This window comes from Dicentrarchus labrax, unplaced genomic scaffold, assembly GCF_905237075.1.
Source record: "Dicentrarchus labrax unplaced genomic scaffold, dlabrax2021, whole genome shotgun sequence".
In the NCBI taxonomy this organism is placed as follows: domain Eukaryota; kingdom Metazoa; phylum Chordata; class Actinopteri; family Moronidae; genus Dicentrarchus; species Dicentrarchus labrax.
In genome coordinates this window covers 7,129,296-7,146,924 of record NW_026136707.1, presented here as the reverse complement: position 1 = coordinate 7,146,924, position 17,629 = coordinate 7,129,296, and the positions used below count along the sequence as shown (strand labels likewise).

The 17,629-nt window shown below is 40.1% G+C and overlaps 1 protein-coding gene across 1 annotated transcript; it reads left to right on the top strand.

Moving 5' to 3' along the window:
- The first annotated feature begins 410 nt into the window (after window positions 1-410).
- On the top strand, window positions 411-17,356 carry rspo1 (R-spondin 1). The gene is made up of 6 exons (XM_051407397.1): window positions 411-834; window positions 4,611-5,348; window positions 7,667-7,861; window positions 10,518-10,661; window positions 11,401-11,625; window positions 15,590-17,356. The coding sequence occupies exons 2-6, from the start codon at window positions 5,252-5,254 to the stop codon at window positions 15,796-15,798; spliced, it is 870 nt and encodes a 289-aa protein (XP_051263357.1). The 5' UTR covers window positions 411-834; window positions 4,611-5,251; the 3' UTR covers window positions 15,799-17,356.
- Window positions 17,357-17,629: the final 273 nt, after the last annotated feature.

Here is a 17,629-nt window from a genome sequence, read left to right as displayed (position 1 = left end):
AATATGGGTCAAGCTCTGGTGTTGTCAGGTGCTTCTAGCTGCATATGCAGAACCATAGTGGGATGAAACTGGTGCATTTACATATACAGGTGCTTAAGGTCATTTAGATCTGTGTTTCTCTTAGGTGACATGACATGACATTTTAAGGCATCTATTTGTTATATTTACGTTCTCACCAGGATAAAGGCCCATCATTATAATTCAGTAAAGAAAGAACAAACTTTATCAACTCATATAAAATGAGGGAATAAATGTACATTTGCATAAAATATTAGTTGTTTAACAGCAACACTTACATAAGTCCACCGCAGGTTTTTCATCTCTCAGTGAGAATTTGAGGGGTGGGGCCTGTATGCCCGCTGGCAGTGCTGGGGTTTAGATGCAAATATCACGGCTTTGTAACTCTACTTGCCTGAGTTGGATGCAGTTCGACGCTCCAAAGTGGATTTAAAAAGCGCAACTGACAGGAGCTTCAGTGCACACACGCGTCCTGACTTAAGAAGACCAAATAAAAAAGTCTGAGTGACTTATGCCATCGGAATATATATTTTTTATCCATATACTCTCTTACTGGAGGAATTTATTTTGAATCCATTGCACAATTTCTTTATTGTGCATCCTCTACAGAGCCTGTTGAGAGGTTACCTCGACTGGCAGATGTGAAAGAAATGAAATCATATGTCTTTTTAAATGATTACAGAGAAAGGTTGCATGGGGGTATCCTGTAGGAGGAGTTCTTTGTGACCAAACAAGTAACGGATTTTCCCTTATAAAAAAGGAAATTGAGTCCGGACCGCTCAATGAACAGCATTATTCGGGAACCCCGATGTACAGGTGGGTTTATAATTATTTTACATTTTACTCTTCGGATTATCTAATTCAAAGCTTTGGTTAGACTTTGATTTGATTTCTTATGAATAAATATCTTAATTTGGGGATAAACTTTTTTATATCGAATCTAGACCTTTGTTTATGTAAAGGTTACTTTATTGTACCTTAAACAAATAGAACACTTTCTTGTTTAAATATGTTGATTGTGCATTATTATTAGGCCTATTATTATTATTATTATTATTATTATTATTATTTATTTATTTATTTGTATGCGCGTGAAAATCCTAATACATTTTATGTTGCCATTAACAAAATTTTTCCTCATTTAAATTATCAGCCATCATGAGTGCTGATGTAACTTTTTCCTGAAATACATTTTCGAACTTACTCAATATTAGTGTAATAATACTGAGAATTTATCTTGGCACATCATATTTTGACAGTTCTTCACAGTGGCTAAACTACACTTATACATACACACACACACACACACACACACACACACACACACACACATACACTATACACATACATACACACACTGGCTCCATATCCTCTGGACCTGCACAAAGTTAAAGAGACAGGCAGGGAGGGATTTAGAAAAACAACAGGACAGTGACGTGACAGCAGAGATGCTGGACTGTGGGCAGGTGGGGATCTGCATCTGATTTTCATTTTCCTTGAAGAGCAGTGCAATGCAAACAGCTGTAATCCAGCATGGTGTGCAAGCCTGCGAGACAAAGCTGAACCGTGCTCAACTGCTGCACAAGATCAAACCTCTGACTGCTGGAGCTGTGCAGCCTTTAGTCCTACATGAAAAAAATCTTGAGTGTTGGGTGTGTTTAAACTGCACATTTGACCTTTCATTGCCCGAACTCTTTAAACTGCAGAGCAGAGGAAATGATTACTGAAATGGTTGAGGCTTCTGGGGGTGCTGATGGTGCAGCCAGGTGTTTCACTACACTCTGCAGATAGCTAAACTGGACAGGCTACTTATCATCTACAGATTTAGATTAAAAGGTGTTGAGAGCATGGGTGCGTGCATAAGGATGATGATGACTCTGGCTATGTTTTTCTTACAAAAGCCTCAGTCAGCACCTCATTACCCTATTCCTTCTTCCTTTTCTGTTGCATCATTTCTGTTTTCTTTTTCTCTTTCTGTTTTTTTTATGGGCTAAGTTGGCTCTTACCGCTAGAACTTATGGCTTGAACATACAAATAAGGGATTTCACAAATCAAAATTAATTGAAAATGAATGGTCACTATGAGTGGGTGAAACTACCCACAAATTCCTGTTATTTTGTTTGCTGCACACAAGCAGCCAATTTTTGGCCGCAAAATGTGCTGATTTAAAAGCCAGAATTTACCGCTAAGTCTACTTTTGGAGTCTATGTTGCAGATGCAACTATAAATAATTTTATTTTGAGGTTAGTGTGGGGCCACATGTCGCAGCAGAACAGGGATATGTTGGCTGTAACATTTTGGTAATTCCCATGTGAGGAAAAAGATGTTGTGCTTTTTACAAGGAAATCTCTGAAGGTTGTGCCATTTTTTATCCTTTCTTTGCCTCTCTTGCTTTCTTCCCCCTATGCGCATTGTAATGCCAATTACTTTCCTCCCATAACAGACTTAGTTTGTGTGTGATTGAGACATTTTGCCACAAAGCCAGTAGGTTCAGTCACAGGCACAAAGTTCATCGACAGGTTGCATTTGTAACTCTGAGCTCAGAGTTGTGGCACCTTCTCGAGTTCAATAAATTCCCAGTGTGGGAGCTCTCTTTCAGTGCTTGAATAATTGATAAATCAAACTTAGGACTTACAAAAGAGGGCAATTTAATCTCCTGACTATTTGATGAGAGGGGCTTAGTTTCACTGGGCTCAGCTGAATGTGGCTGATGGTGAGGAAAGGCACTCAGTTAAATGGATGAGGGAGCAGAGACAGAAAACTTTCAAAACACGCAGGTGCCACAGTTGCCTGGTGAGATGACTGTGATGTGACATGTTAAAAAAGGGCCTTGCAATGTAAACGGGCTAAGACCACAACAATCAGTTTTCTCAGTTAACAGCCCGATCCTGTCTCTTATCTCCATGGTGTGTGAGAGCAGATATGGATGGGCTGAGGTGGGCTTTTGGCAGGTTGCACAGAGTCGTGGGAGTGCTGGGTTATGAAAGAGTCTCTGGCACATGTCTTGAATTACTCAGCGCTGGAAAGGTTGTGTTCTGAGTGATCCAGAGACTTAGCATGTCCCACTCTCCAATCATCACTCTCTCAAATAACCAACAGGTGCTACAGATGACTGGCTGCGCCACTCTTTTGGCTCTTTCCTGTAAATATGACTTTAGCTGGGAGGTGTCAGTGACATCGTGAGTCATTAAGTGTTAAGAAGTAAATAAACTTGTGGGGAAGAGAGTCTGAAGTGTTTCCCAATTAGGACAGGATACAAGTACCCCTGTCTTCTGTTAGGGGTGGAGAAATGCAATGGAATTGTTATGATTGGAAAAGGAACTTCTTTTTTTCTGAAAATGAGTGAGAAATTCTGTATCGCATGTGTGTTTGTGTTATTTTCCTGACTTGTTCAGCACCAACAAGCTTCAACAGATGCCTCAATTTAACAGCTCTACTAAACGCCATTTAGCTTAAAAAATGAATCACATCAAGTTAATGTTTCACAATTGTTCACTCATTTTGGCGCTGAAATAGTGTACAGCTTCTCACAAAACAAGGTGTCATTATCATGGGGACTGCAAATCAGTCTACATTTATTTGTGCTTGTTTGCATCAAAAGTACAATGAAAAATGGATGTGATTTTTTAGAATTATTTTAAATATTGTATGTTATTTCTGGCATCACGGATAACTCCTATTCTGGATCCTCAAAATATTTGGGGTGAGTCTGGGTAAAAAGAATATCGTGAAATCTGAAATGATTTTGTCCTTTTTGATTTATACTGCAACAAATAATTTAATGTTGCCTGCAGGAATGTTTAGACACACCAAATGGCATTGTCCTTAGTGTGATTCAGAGCCACAACCAACTCAACAGCCAAATATGGTCCTATTATCCTTTATTGAGCTGCGAGGGAGGACCTCCCATTGCTCAGATCCTAACATGTTCTGTGTGTCCTCTTCACACAAGAGCTGTAAATACAGGCAGCGTATGACACTATCTAAAAAAGATCTCAGCACCAAATATGACAAAGGCCTTCAGTGCGAGTGTGTGTTGCATTTCCCATAAAGAGTTGAATTCACTGTATTTTTTTTAAAGGGATAAAGATGCTCAGTTCATCATCAAGTCCAAAAACAGCTTGAAATACCCTGACCCCAAAGTGTTTGTGCTTTTTAGCATCCTTGTTCCATGACTGATCATTTGAGTTAGACATTCTTGAGTTTAGTTCTTTACATTACAGAGATTTCTGTATGTATAATATGTATAATTATTGAATAAATGCAGTTTAGGCAAATAATATATAATTGATGCATTGGGTTAAAATTTAATGCTGCAAGTTTGAGTATATAAATGTGTTGATAGCACACTGATATTATTCTATTACTAGTGAAATAAATAAATACATTTCTTTTTACAGTCTTTATGCTAAGCTAAGCTAATCAGCTGCTTGTAGCTTTATGTAGGTATTGAGCTTCTCATCTAACTCTCAGCAAGAAAGCAAATAAGGCTATTACCCAAAACATCTATTTCTTTAATGTTTCCTGTTAATAACCCTTCTCCTAAACCCGCTCCCCAAATTTCTGTCTTCTCTGCATCCTTTTTTTCTCAGCAGGTCCTGGTACAAGCAGATGTGTTGTCGCACATATTCAAGAACCAGCATCCATCTTAATTCAATCTGCATGCCCTTATTTTAGTGCCTCGTTAGAGCATCTTTAATAAGACACATGCCCACGAGTTCAGGCACTCAGGCATTCAGTCATAGCAAACCCTCTTCAAACAGCGGGTCCCCTGCTTCCCTGCCATAATCACCCCAAGCTTCATGGGTTGAACCACCAGAAGTTCGACAATCTCCTCTCCATTCTCTCCTCCTCTTCATCCTCCGCTCAAAACCCCTCAACCTCCCCCTTCCATCTCCATCCTACAACCCTACTCTGGCCACTCCCTTTGCCAGTACTACCACCAGCATGATGGCTTGTTGTGCCTCAGGCTTGTTTGGACTTGCAACCACAGCATCACCCTCCACTACACAGACTTGCGGACGCAGCAGCCACTAGAGGGAAAGATACAGAGAGACAGAGGGGGGGAAAGGGAGAGACCAACAGAGAAAGAGAGCAGTGCCACAAGAGAGAGGAGGGATCATCTGTCCCAGCAGCAGAGGGATTCACCTGTCATACAGAGGAAGGGCCCCCCCCACCTTATCCATCTGGTCGCAGGGGGGGACCCTGCGTGGCCAGTAAGGCAACAGGGACTATGCAGCTGGGACTGGTGGCGCTGGCAATGGTCTTCCTCAGCTCCATGGGTCACGGCGATGCTCTCAAGCTCTCCAAGGCGAGAAGGCAGAGACGGGGTAAGTTCTCTCTTTCTCAGCTTGTTTTTAACTCTTTTTTTCCTTTTTCTTCAGCGATGCTGTCTTTCATTTCTGTGGTCTGAGTCACAGTGGTGGATGTCTTATAAACATTTAACAAGCAAAGTAAAGATAACATTTTGTTTATTTTCTCATCATTCTTATTTGTTTTTCCTAGGCGGGTTATGTTAGGTTCAGTGTTTCCCCTGAATGGCTCTTCTTTCTTCCTCCTTTTAAGATTATGTCCTCTAAGTTTATGTAAAACTTTTATGGGTATTAGGATTGTTTATAGAAGGGGTTTTGTTGGATTCGCCCTCAAAGCCATCACTCTTTTTGTGTCTGGCTCTGTGGGCACATAATGGAATGAGTACCTGACAGTTCTAAGCTCTCAATTGGACCGTGCTGCCGGTGTTGTTGTAAGCATTTTTCTGACCTCACGCAACCACAAAGATGGTGCTCAGGCTGACTTGCAGTATATCTCTGGCCTCTGAGCCTCAGTGCTGGTGTTACTGTCAGCTTTGAAATAATTCTTCCTTTACACACAAGGAGCTTTCAGCCAATGCCAGCCTCAACCCCAACCTCTGTGAACCAGAATTCATATAATACCATGACTGGCCACAGTAACAGATGTGGTGTTATTGAAATCACACACTGGAATTGAAGAACTATTTGTGACTGTTGTTTGTGTCATAAAAATAGAATATTTTTAGCTGCGACCAGCAGCTCTATAGCTTGCTCTGTCTGTCAGTCGGTTGGTCAGTTGGTTGGTCCACAAAGATTTCCCCACCCTTTGGCGGCGATAGTTTTCATCCTTAGAGGCTGAAATTTGGCATGAAGGTCAAGTGTGTGTGTGTGTGTGTGTGTGTGTGTGTGTGTGTGTGTGTGTGTGTGTGTGTGTGTGTGTGTGTGTGTGTGTGTGTGTGTGTGTGTGTGTGTGTGTGTGTGTGTGTGAAAATGCATGGGTGCATGCGCGTACGTGGTCGTAGCTATTGCGAATTTGCGCTTGCTACAGTATATACTTTCACATATACATGCACAATGACCTTAAACGCATGTGCCATTGTAATGAGGACAGATGGATTGAGGTCACTCACCATATACATGAGCGCCCTCTACAGCATCACAGTCAGTTGAGGCTTTTGCCCTCCAGATATGGAAGGGGTCTGCAGATTAAACCTCTTGTTAGGCAAAAAGCTAACGACAGAGGGACTAACTTTCTTCTGCTTTCTTTGGTCCCCCTATGAATGAACCATTAGAGAGGACCTCATGTTGTTCGTCATGCTTCAGACAGCACAAACTCTTTCATTTTCAATCCACCACATCAATCCAGAAACAGTTTACACCACCACATTCTCAAATTCATACACTCCCCTCTGTTAAGATTACACCTCAGGGCCATTATTGCTTTTTCCCATTATTTTCCATTATTAGTGATAGTGGGCAATAAGACCTGTAATTGCTGCATTTGGGGTTACTGTGACTTACACACAGTGTAATATGTTCATGGGAGAACCTTTTTAACGTTTTACTATCCAACTTATCTCTGGGAGGCAGGACGGCAGATGGATTGCTATGTGAGAGAATGCATATTTAGAGCTGATACAGTGCAGGACTGTAAATCAACTCTAATGACTGCTTTTGTCTCTGAATGCCTCCCAGAAAAAGGATGTGCACTGAAACATGGTTTTCTAGAAACGATTTAGATTACTGCTTGTGTGCCTTTTCCTTTTTGGAAGATGAGGAAATTGGATTAATGTCTGAGTCTGGGATTACAGGGAAGTGAAGTATGTGCATGCTAGACTTACTGTTTGGTAAAACTGTTGAAAATCACTGGCAGTATTCAATTGTCGGCCTCACCGTCACTATTGCAGTTTTCTGCCTGACCCCAGTGAAAGGCCCTGTGTGATGTTAGTTGACTGATTTTGACTGGCTCTTGGTCGGCTGTCAACCCAAATTACCCGGGTTTCTCCAAATGAAAATCTGTTAAGGATCTCCGGCAAGCATTTCGAAGTAAACAGTGAGTAACTGTGCAAACAAAGATGTTTGGCCTTGGCCCTGGGTAGATTAAGCTCCAAGCATTAACCCTTGTTGAAGTGATAGTGAAGTGCTGGAAGGTGTATGGCTGGATCTGTGGAGATGGCAGTAAAATGTTAAAGTTCCCTGATGTTTTTCTCATCGGCAGAATTTTTAACTTTTTATTTCCTCATTTAAATTAATATCTTTCTGGAAACAATGCATCTTGTTATGTGAAGGTACAATATGCTATTCTGTTGCCTACCTCAACCTGACCCAACCTGGTCCTTTGCTCTCTGTTTCCACAGTTAGTACAGAGGGGCCACCATCTTGCCCCAAAGGCTGTGAGCGATGCTCTGAGTTTAATGGCTGCATTAAATGTAAGCCCAAGCTCTTCATCTTCCTGGAGCGCAATGACATCCGCCAGATAGGCGTGTGCCTCGCCTCCTGCCCCATGGGATACTTTGGCATGAGGAACCCAGAAGGCAACAACAGATGCACCCGTGAGTTTTGCTTTGTGCTGTAGACTCAGTGGGCACGTTAGATTTGTAGATACACATCTGGAATCTTCCAAATACATTCAGGCTCGAGCTAACTTGGCAAGAGCGAAGTCTTTAATAATCCACACAGCTGATGTCAAATCAAGCCTGTAGAAGTGTAAACGATCTGTTTATCTCTGGCTCATCATCTCCTGTTTATGTACAATGTGGGGGTATTTTGAGGAGCAAAGGGATATCCTGCTAGTTTCTTTGTCTTGTGTATCTTTTCTGTATATTTCTGCACCACTTTGTTTGTTTAATGAAGACCTAAAATAATAATGCAGATAATAGGGATCAAACCTTAATCAGTAATTACCAATTTACCATACCCTTTATTCTCCTGTGTCATTTCATACTGCCTCAACCTTTTTTAATAATCTGTGCTCTTATTTTTCATGTTAGTGAGTGAATAAGATGTACCCCCCTATTATTAAATGCACACTAACAAGATGTAAGTGCCCAATAATAAGTAAATATAAGTGACCACTTGATGAAATCCTTCTGTTGTTGCTATTTATCCCTGTGGAAAAGGGCACAAAAATAGCCACCGAATCCAGGAAAGTATTTGCTGAACTGGAGGAAAGTCAGTAGAATTTTTTAATTGAACTGTTCTTCATTATGGTTACAGGCAGGTTTGGCTCATTTGGAAGGTGGGTGAAAGGGTGGCCACACTCACGGTATTTACCAAACTTACTTAGTTGGTTCTGGTGGCACCAGTGACGTACTTTTGGCTGAGGAGCGCCAGCACCTCTGTCTGTTGTCTGTTTCCCCTTACACGTGGGCAGAAAACAGGACTGGAACAGAATCCCAACAAAAACAATTCTAATGCATTGTTGTTTGTCTGTTTTTGTGAGAGGATGTCTGTGTTTTTTTATTTGGCCCTGATTTGCAGGGTTCATGCCAGGCCACAATCCATGTTTATTATGCTTCCACTTTTACACATATTCTTATTCTGATACAACCTTACTAACTGTATCATATACAGTACATATATACATATATAGTCTCTTATAGTATATTTTAACGTGAGCAGGTCTAAAATTACTATTGATTATTCTTTGCATAGTAAAACATTTATTACCTCAGTAATTAACTCAAATTGTTACCTCAGGTTTAATGCCATTCAATGGCATTCGTGGCTTCAAGTTAGTTGTAGGTGTAGATGTTTGGTGGGCAACTGCAGTGCTCACAGCCTGTAATGATTTTCTGCCACAGGAAGAAATATGCAGCCTATTCTACTCTTTTAAGATGTTTTTCACATGTGTGAGATGTGCTAAATAAGGTTTTCTCTCAAGTTTGCATAACCCCAAAGCAGATAAAACTCACAACTCTGGTTATGCTGATGCAATATTTTCAGATTTTTAGATTTTAGATTTAGTCTAAAACAGGCACTTTAATTTTCATTGTACCAGTCACATTATAATGATGGGACTGGACTTTTTTGTTTGAGCCCTGTGTTTTACAGCCCTTATACTGTGAGGTAGACAACACAATCTGTATCTTATTTTAAATTACCAGTATAGATTATTTTCCTTGTGAGGTTTGTTGGATCAGTGCAAATTATTAAATTATATTTAATATTTTGATATTTTAATCAAAATGTTAGTTCATTTGCAACAAATTCAACCACATGTGTTGCAGCACTCTTTCACTGTATTGGTTTGTTGCAGAAAAGGCAAATTTTTTTCCCACAAATTCTTTTCTGAGGCCCTCCGTGGCTAACCTGGGTTATTATCCAATCATCTGACTTTATACATGTCATCCCAGAATGTCTTGTTAGCAACATTTGTCTTACATTATAGGACTACAAATGTCAGTACTGTCAAATTTAGCTGTCAGGGGCTTAAAAATAGTAATTTGGAGCATGAGGCAAGAACATTAAGATCCCAGTGAGGATTCGGTGTTAGAACATTTCCGATCTTGACCAGATGCAGAGTAGACATTCTTAAATTTAGTACACATAGATACAGGGAGTCTAGATATTAATACATTTCCTGTATAAAAATATTAGCAAACATTTCCACATTTCTACCTTTTTCTCTACTGTTTTTGATGAGAAAAATGAAGTGCCTTTCAAGATGAAACCAAAGTTTTTTGGGGTCTTTTAAGTTGTCTGGTTTTCATCCTCCTGTATTTGTTATTAACCAAATGTCAAGAAGTTGTTTGTTGTCGAATTGAGAGTTGATGATTTTAATTTAGGTTTGGAGAAACTTGCTCTTAAGAAGCACAGTCATACGGTCCTGTCTATACTCATTCACACCCATATTCCACCCATTCCAAAAAAACAAGGCCTGTGGTACATGTGTTTTTAAGAAAAGAGTGCTACTCCCCCTGTTGTTTAATCACTAATAAATCTCTAAGAGGACATAAAATTCAAGTTCCTCTTGTCCTCTCTCTGGAGAACCCTTTGCTCTTTTCAGCCAAAAAATCCAATGAATATTCCATTAAAAGAGTGGAGATTTCTGTGTTTTCACAAGAGATTTTTGTGTTTCCACTATAAATATTCTAGAACAAGGACACAACTTTGAAGTCAATAAAACACTCACTAGACTCAATGTGACTTGAACTGATTTGATACTTTCATTTGATCCTCTCTTTTTGTCTCTCCTGTGTCTTTCAGAATGTAAAATAGACAATTGTGAAGCGTGTTTCAATCGCAATTTTTGCACAAAATGTAAGGAGGGCTTGTATTCACACAGTGGGCGATGTTATGTCAGCTGCCCTCCAGACCAGCGCACCGCCAATGACACCATGGAGTGTGTCGGTGAGTGACCCTTAATCTTTAACCTTAACTGTTTACTAATATCAAAGCCATACCATGTTTTACAGCTCCTGTAATCAACCAGAAAGTATTATTTAAGTGTGTTTTACTTACAGAAACAGCCCATAGGTGTGAGCCACATGTCGACTCAACTTTTATTATCACTTCATCTGAGCAGCCAACTATGCTCAATCGTCTGGCCTGGAAAAGAGCCAGTGAATTCTTGAAAAAAAAAAATCACAAGATCTCTTCATCTTTACTTTTTGTTTTTTTTTCGTTTCTTCTTTTTTTGTTGTTGAAAATAATTCTTTAATAGGTTAGAAACGACAGCATTAACAGTGAAACACAAGCATCTTGGCTCAGTGTGACAAAGACCTGGAGCCTTGAACTGACTTTTTTTGCATCAGTTGTTGTTGCTAACTTGACCCTGCTGGTTCACCAAGACTACACTAACATGACCCTAAAAACGTGCCTTTGCTGTGACCATAGTATAGTTAATACCCATACACTTTGGTACATTTTCAGGTTTTTGCAACCTTCTCCATCTGTCCCTCACTAGTCAAAAAACAAAAAAGATAAAATTGCTTTCAGATTTGGAAATCACTTAAACTCATTATTCTGAGCTAAAATTGCTGAGCTGTAAAAAGCAGACAGGAAGGCTGTGAAACAAATGTGAGATGTTGGAACTGTGGACATTTCACTCACTAGCTCAATCTTTGTCACGTTTTTTTTTTTAACCCAGGTCAGCGTACTGCAGAGTGCGAACTGGCTGAGTGGAGTCAATGGGGTTCCTGCATGAAGAAGAACAAAACATGTGGATTTAAGAAAGGCTCGCAGGCTCGGGTTCGTGTGCCTCTTCCGCAGGTCCACAGTCCAGACACCTCCCCGGCCTTTGTACCCTCACAGACCTGTGCTCCACAGACAGAGAGAAGGAAGTGCATTGTGACCAAGATGCCCTGTGTTAGAGGTAAACAAAAATACACATAATGTGTACAAAAAACACATACACTGAGGAGGAAATTACATGCATACACTTCTGATTCAAAACTAAATAATATTATAATCAGATAATAGTACGCAGATTACAGATGAACAAGCAATAAAGTCCATGTGCTTCATGAATTGCCTCCACCAGTTAATATGATGACTGATGGAACCATTACTCAACATCCGAAGGCTTGTATTCCCGCCAGTGTGTCTGTGACCCGCAGCGTGTTGATTGGGTTTGGTTTGGCTGAGCTCACAGAAGGATACAGAATCTCTTGACTTCTCAGCATGTAAACAATAAACTCCATCAGTGAGCCAAGCAGATGAAGGGCGGGCATTACGCACTGCAAAGCTGGACAAGGATCAGAGCTAGAAAGAGCTATTTGTTCTGAAGACCGTTGAAGCGTGAGGTTTACACGTCCATGACATGTTTGCTTGGGCTCTTATCATCCACCCAGCATCTTGCTCTCCAGCAGGTTAACAGCCATTCTCACCAGTCAATGGCCATTATCAACTTTCATAACAGATTGTTAGTCGCTCTTCAGCTAAGGCTAATAAATGACAAATCTTGCCAATTGGTCCAGAGTTTATTGGATGAAAAGTGCAGCATAAACCCCAATGATCCCACTTATTTTCTTTTAAACATTTTGTCCTTGGTTGTAAGGCAAATAAATAAAATATTTACCAGCAATGGTGCTTGGATGACAAATCTGTTTGCTGTTGTTAAGCAGGTAATTTGAACTATAGCGTTTGTTCTCTTGATCTGCAAAGGAATTAATGCGAGATTAGCAAATTTCTTTGTTTTTAAATGTCACCATATAATAATCTGTTTTGCATTATGTGCCAAAGTTGGGAACATACTTATTTACAAGGACTTCAAGAACTGTAAATGAGCAGTATTTAAAGCCATTATTGGACGGTGGCACGCTTAGGGGAGCAGGCAACATTGTGTAACAATATTTGCACGGTATTGGCAAGTGTACAGATGTTGCAACATGTAACAGATGATGTGCCTGGATATATGTGGGTAAACATGGAGGAGGCTTGCATATTCAAGCACTATCCTCTACTCTGGAACAGTTCCTTCAGGGCTATGAGTCTAAAGAACAGAACATGATCTGACATTGTCCCATATAGATCTGTGGTCATGTCTAGAGGGAAGGAGGCTTGTTATTGCTCAGTGAGGAGTGGGCTCTCTGTTGGACAGGCTGTGACAGCGTAATTTGAGAAATGAGAAGAAAATGTACTCTCTCTGACGCCTGAATCCTGGAATGAATCTCAGCCTTGGGTTACTGAAGAATAATTAACTGTGAAATATTATAAACTGCCCAATAAAAACTGATATGTAGGTCGCCAAAACATAGAGCGCAGGTAGGCCATATACGAAAGACAAGGATGACGTGAGGTATGAGCTGACGAGTGGATTGTGAAATGATCGACTGTTTATGTTAAGATTTTTAGTCCAGTTTTTCCTCTATTCTGCTGCTAAATACATTTGTATGAAAATAAGACACATACTGTACTACTGCCAAAAATGCACAGGCATGAATTTTCCTCTGTGAGGTAATTCATGGCTGATGGTACCATGAATCCGATGAACCAGTTCATGTGGGTAAACTCGGTACAAAAAGAGCGCAGCTGTCGATTCATCTGTCAGAGTTGGCTGGCAGACTGTGGCTATATAAAACACCGGGGGCAGACCTTGTATAACATTAGTGATTTAGTGGTCTGCAGATCTCACGCTTTGTGTTGATTTGGCTGCAAATTTCCCCCCCTTTTCCTGCAGCTCCACAAAAGAGTCTCACGCGAAAACAGAATTTTCTGGATGTGTATTTGCATTTGTCAGGCAAAATTGTTTAGCTTGGATGGAGAGGAGGTACAATCAGGGCTGTCATAAACTGATGGAGTCCCCCTCTCTTGGCTCCATTAGTGATTTGTTAGAGAAGTAATTAAGTCCTTACACAGTAAACACATCAGCTCAGATGCTGCAGAGCATGTGAGGACCCTTTACTTCACTCTCGTTCATTGTGCCTCATTGATATAAATTGCAACTATTATTGTGATTTTAAGTGCTTGTTTAATGGTGTTCATAAAAGCTCAGACATATGTTTATTGATTCAAGACAACACATAAATGATGAACAGACATAGGATCATCCTACATGATTTGAGCCAACTTACCAAATGATTTTGGCAGTAATAGCTTGGGAAAAAAAGAGTTATTCCTTATTGTGTACTACTGTGTGGGACTGAGCCCTTTATTTTTCAGCTGAGAGTAAAGCAATTGTGACTCTGCATGGGTCTGCGGTCAGTAAATGTTTTTTTGTTAGGTCTATCCACATTCAACTACATCGACTCCAATTCATCACCCTATAATGATTTTTACTGGCTGGTGTGGAAACATGTTTTTGGTGAAATCTGAGAGAAACTGTACCTTTGGACTTTAAGTTTTTCACTTTGCACTTAAACCAAAAAATCATAACTGTTTGTACGACAAGTTTAAAAATGCTGGGAGGGAAGTAAACACAGACCTACAGTTACAGTATTACTGCACAGCAGCAGACAAACATGGTGGCGCCATAAGCCCTGCTGTTGTCAACTGTGTAGTGAACACTGTCCAGCCCTTGGCATGTGTTCACTCAGTTTCCAGGATGTGCAAAGACTCTCAATGCACAAGTTCATAACAAACATCCTCCAGCTTAACTACACTCCCTCAGATATACAAAACCGAATACTTTTGAGTGCTGCCTAAACAATGGCCATCTGACACTAGACACAATGTCCATTTCCACTTTGTGACAGCTCTTCACATCCTTATGGGCCATTATTGGACCCTTGATGATAATCAACTCATTATGCCAGGAGTGATTTTAAAGTGATTTATGTGACAGAAAATTGTGTCACTTGACTGTCCTGAGTGCTCTTATAGTCTATGCATGTGTTGCATTTTAAATCAGCAGCAGAGCTAAGCTCTTTACTCTCCTAAATGTGGTATTTTTGTGGTTTGAGTTAACCAGACTGTGATGGATGTTTGTATTTAGAGAGCAATTATACTTTTAAATGTGCAGCAGGTGTGAATCCTTATGCAAGAGTACCAACAGAGAGGAGCAGTGGGTTTAGTCAGACAAGGAAGTGAGTAGTTATTGAAATTGAAATAGAAATTAACAAGACTAAGATTCTACAGTCATGCTAGTGGCTCCATGAGGCTATACAGTGGTGTTTTGAGCTAAATGCTAATGTCGGCACGCTAACATGCTCACTGTGAAAAAGCTACCATGCTGATGTTTAGCAGTCATAAGGTTAAATATGTTCACCACATTAATCTGCCTTGTCAGCACGGTGACCTTCTGCAGTTAGTACTAAACACAAAGTACATCAGAGACGATTGGGAATGTCTATTTCACTCGAAACGAAAAATGTGAACCTCATGGAAAACCAGAGGATCACCAGAATGAGTAGGATTCAGCCTCTGGGGTCATGAATGAGGGCCATGAATGTCTGAACAAACTTGCATGCCAATTGATCCAACATTTGCTTAAAAATTTCAGTCCAGATCCTGTCCAGATTGCAGAAGTGGTAGACTGAGCGACTGATGTGGCTAGAAATAATTGGCTTGCAAATGTTTAGATGTATTATGTTGTCCTATTAGGTTTGATTATTATTCGTTGACTGCTTGTGGCACGCTGGTCAATGCCGTGCATATCCTGCCAGCATGGCTAAACATAGCATTATAATTCTTTACACTTGTTTTGCCTGTCTTGAAAACCACACAACCAAGCCCTGGTTCATCTACTTTCATCCCTCAGGAATCCATGTTTTTAATTTTGTTTAGCCAAGCGGAGGCACTTCAACATACAACATCCGATGATGACAGATATCTTACAAGAGTTTATTTGAGAAATGGTCTCAACCATTAATCATATTTTCTGTTCATTCTCATTTCAGAGAAGAGTAAGGGAGACCGTGACGATGATACAAACAGGAGAGAGGGGGAGAATACACGTGGTCGAGGACGAGACAGGGATGGTAGTCGAGGAGGAGGAGGAGGAGGTGGAGGTGGAGGCGGAGGTGGAGGTGGAGGAGGAGGGAAGAGGAGAAAAGGCCAGAGCAGGACCACCACTGTTCCCAGCATCACAACCAGCTCTGTCTCCTAAACTCCATCGCCTGCTGGATGGGGCTGAGAAAAAAAACAGAGACAATGCCTCATCCAAGAGCACCAGCACTAGACAAAGATCAAAGTGATAAAGGAATGCTGGATTAATGCTGCTATGCGTTGTAGAAGATGCAAAGAGAACTGGAGGATTGCTGCAACACAAAAGGCTTCTCTGAGCTTTTTGAGTAGATGGACATATCTGGAAGATTCTGGTGTCTTAGTGATATTCAGAAAGACTTGTTGATTTTAATTCCACTGTGAGGGATCACTGTTGGACTGCAAAGCCACGTTGAAGATTGTGGTTCGAAATGGTTGCCATGAACCGACCTATTTCACATCATGAACTAAGAACAGATTCCTTTGTTTCAAATGCAGCACTAAAGCTGGAAGTCTGATAATGAATGAAGGGTCTCTTCAGTCTCTTCTGGTCTATGATGTATTTGGTTCCAGTCCCAGTTTAATCACAATCTGTTCTTCATTTGTTTTCATGTTTGTGAGAGGTGGCAGATGGATTTTCTCAATGGCCGCTGTACGTGATGTAAAGACAATGAATAGTATTAAGTCTGTGTACCTTTATTTCCTATTGTGAAATGAAACAAAAAGAAAGGCACTGGAAATCATTTGTGGTTGTTGAGGACAGAAGGTCTTCTATATATAATTTTGAGGATGGAATAGATTACAAAGCAAGCCTAAAAGAAGAGGTAGAGGAGGATTACTGGGAGCTCAGCTCATATCCTTCTCCGGTGTCTTGACACAAACTTTTGCCATTTGATAGCTTAGTTGTTTGTTTCGAATTAAATGTTGGTGTTTGTATCAGAAAATAACTCTGCACAGAAAAATGAGGAATAAAAACCGGAGTATTTGCATGTGTACAAGGTTACATACGTGTGCCTTTGTGCATGCAAACGTGTGTGTGTGTGCGTGTGTTTGTCTCTTCCCAAAGTCTGGGTGTTTGTGTACTTTGTATGCATTTCTGCACGGAATCAAGTTGTTTGTCGACAGAACTTAGATGTTTGTACATGTGTGTTTACGTTTGCACATGTGTTAATATTGGTCTCATAGATTGAAGAAATAGGGTTTGGAAAACAAGAGGAAGGAAATGTAAATGCACAGTGATATATCGAATATGCAGTAACTACAAGCCACTGATTATTATATAAGCCATCCAATCATCAGCTGCTCAGTAATCATGTCTGTTTGCAACAGGGTCTGAAGATTTTGCACAACTGTAATGTTTCCTACTGCTCGAGTTTCAGAACAATCGCATTTTACACATGTATACTCCAAAAGCTGGCTTCATGACATTGCAGATACAGAGACTTTTTTTTTTCCTAGAATGTTTTTCCATGGGTCTGTTTGCTTTACACAAAATATTAGTTTCAGGAGTAGTTACACACATTATTCATTCATACTATGGATTGTGATACTGAATATGTCGAATATGTTCAAACAACAATATCATCAAACAAAAGAAGTATTAGTATCATCATGTATAGCCTATTCTGTGAAAGCGTAAATAAAGTTCAGATGAAGCTGATGAAACTTCAGTCATACACTGATTTTGCTGAGTTTGTCTGATTTCAGTTTTCAGTTTACTTTCCTGATTCTGGCTGCAATTGATCCACCATTTATTTATTACTTCTCCTATGGTATTAACATAGTCTATACCAGTGCCACATATACACTATATATCATATTTGACTCATTTTACACACACACATTTCAATGACAACCTCTCATAAAGACTTTATTATGGCTATGGCTTTTTTCCCCCTTCTATTGATTATTGTAACTTTACACTTGCCAACTTGATTGCTGGGATCTGGAAAGTC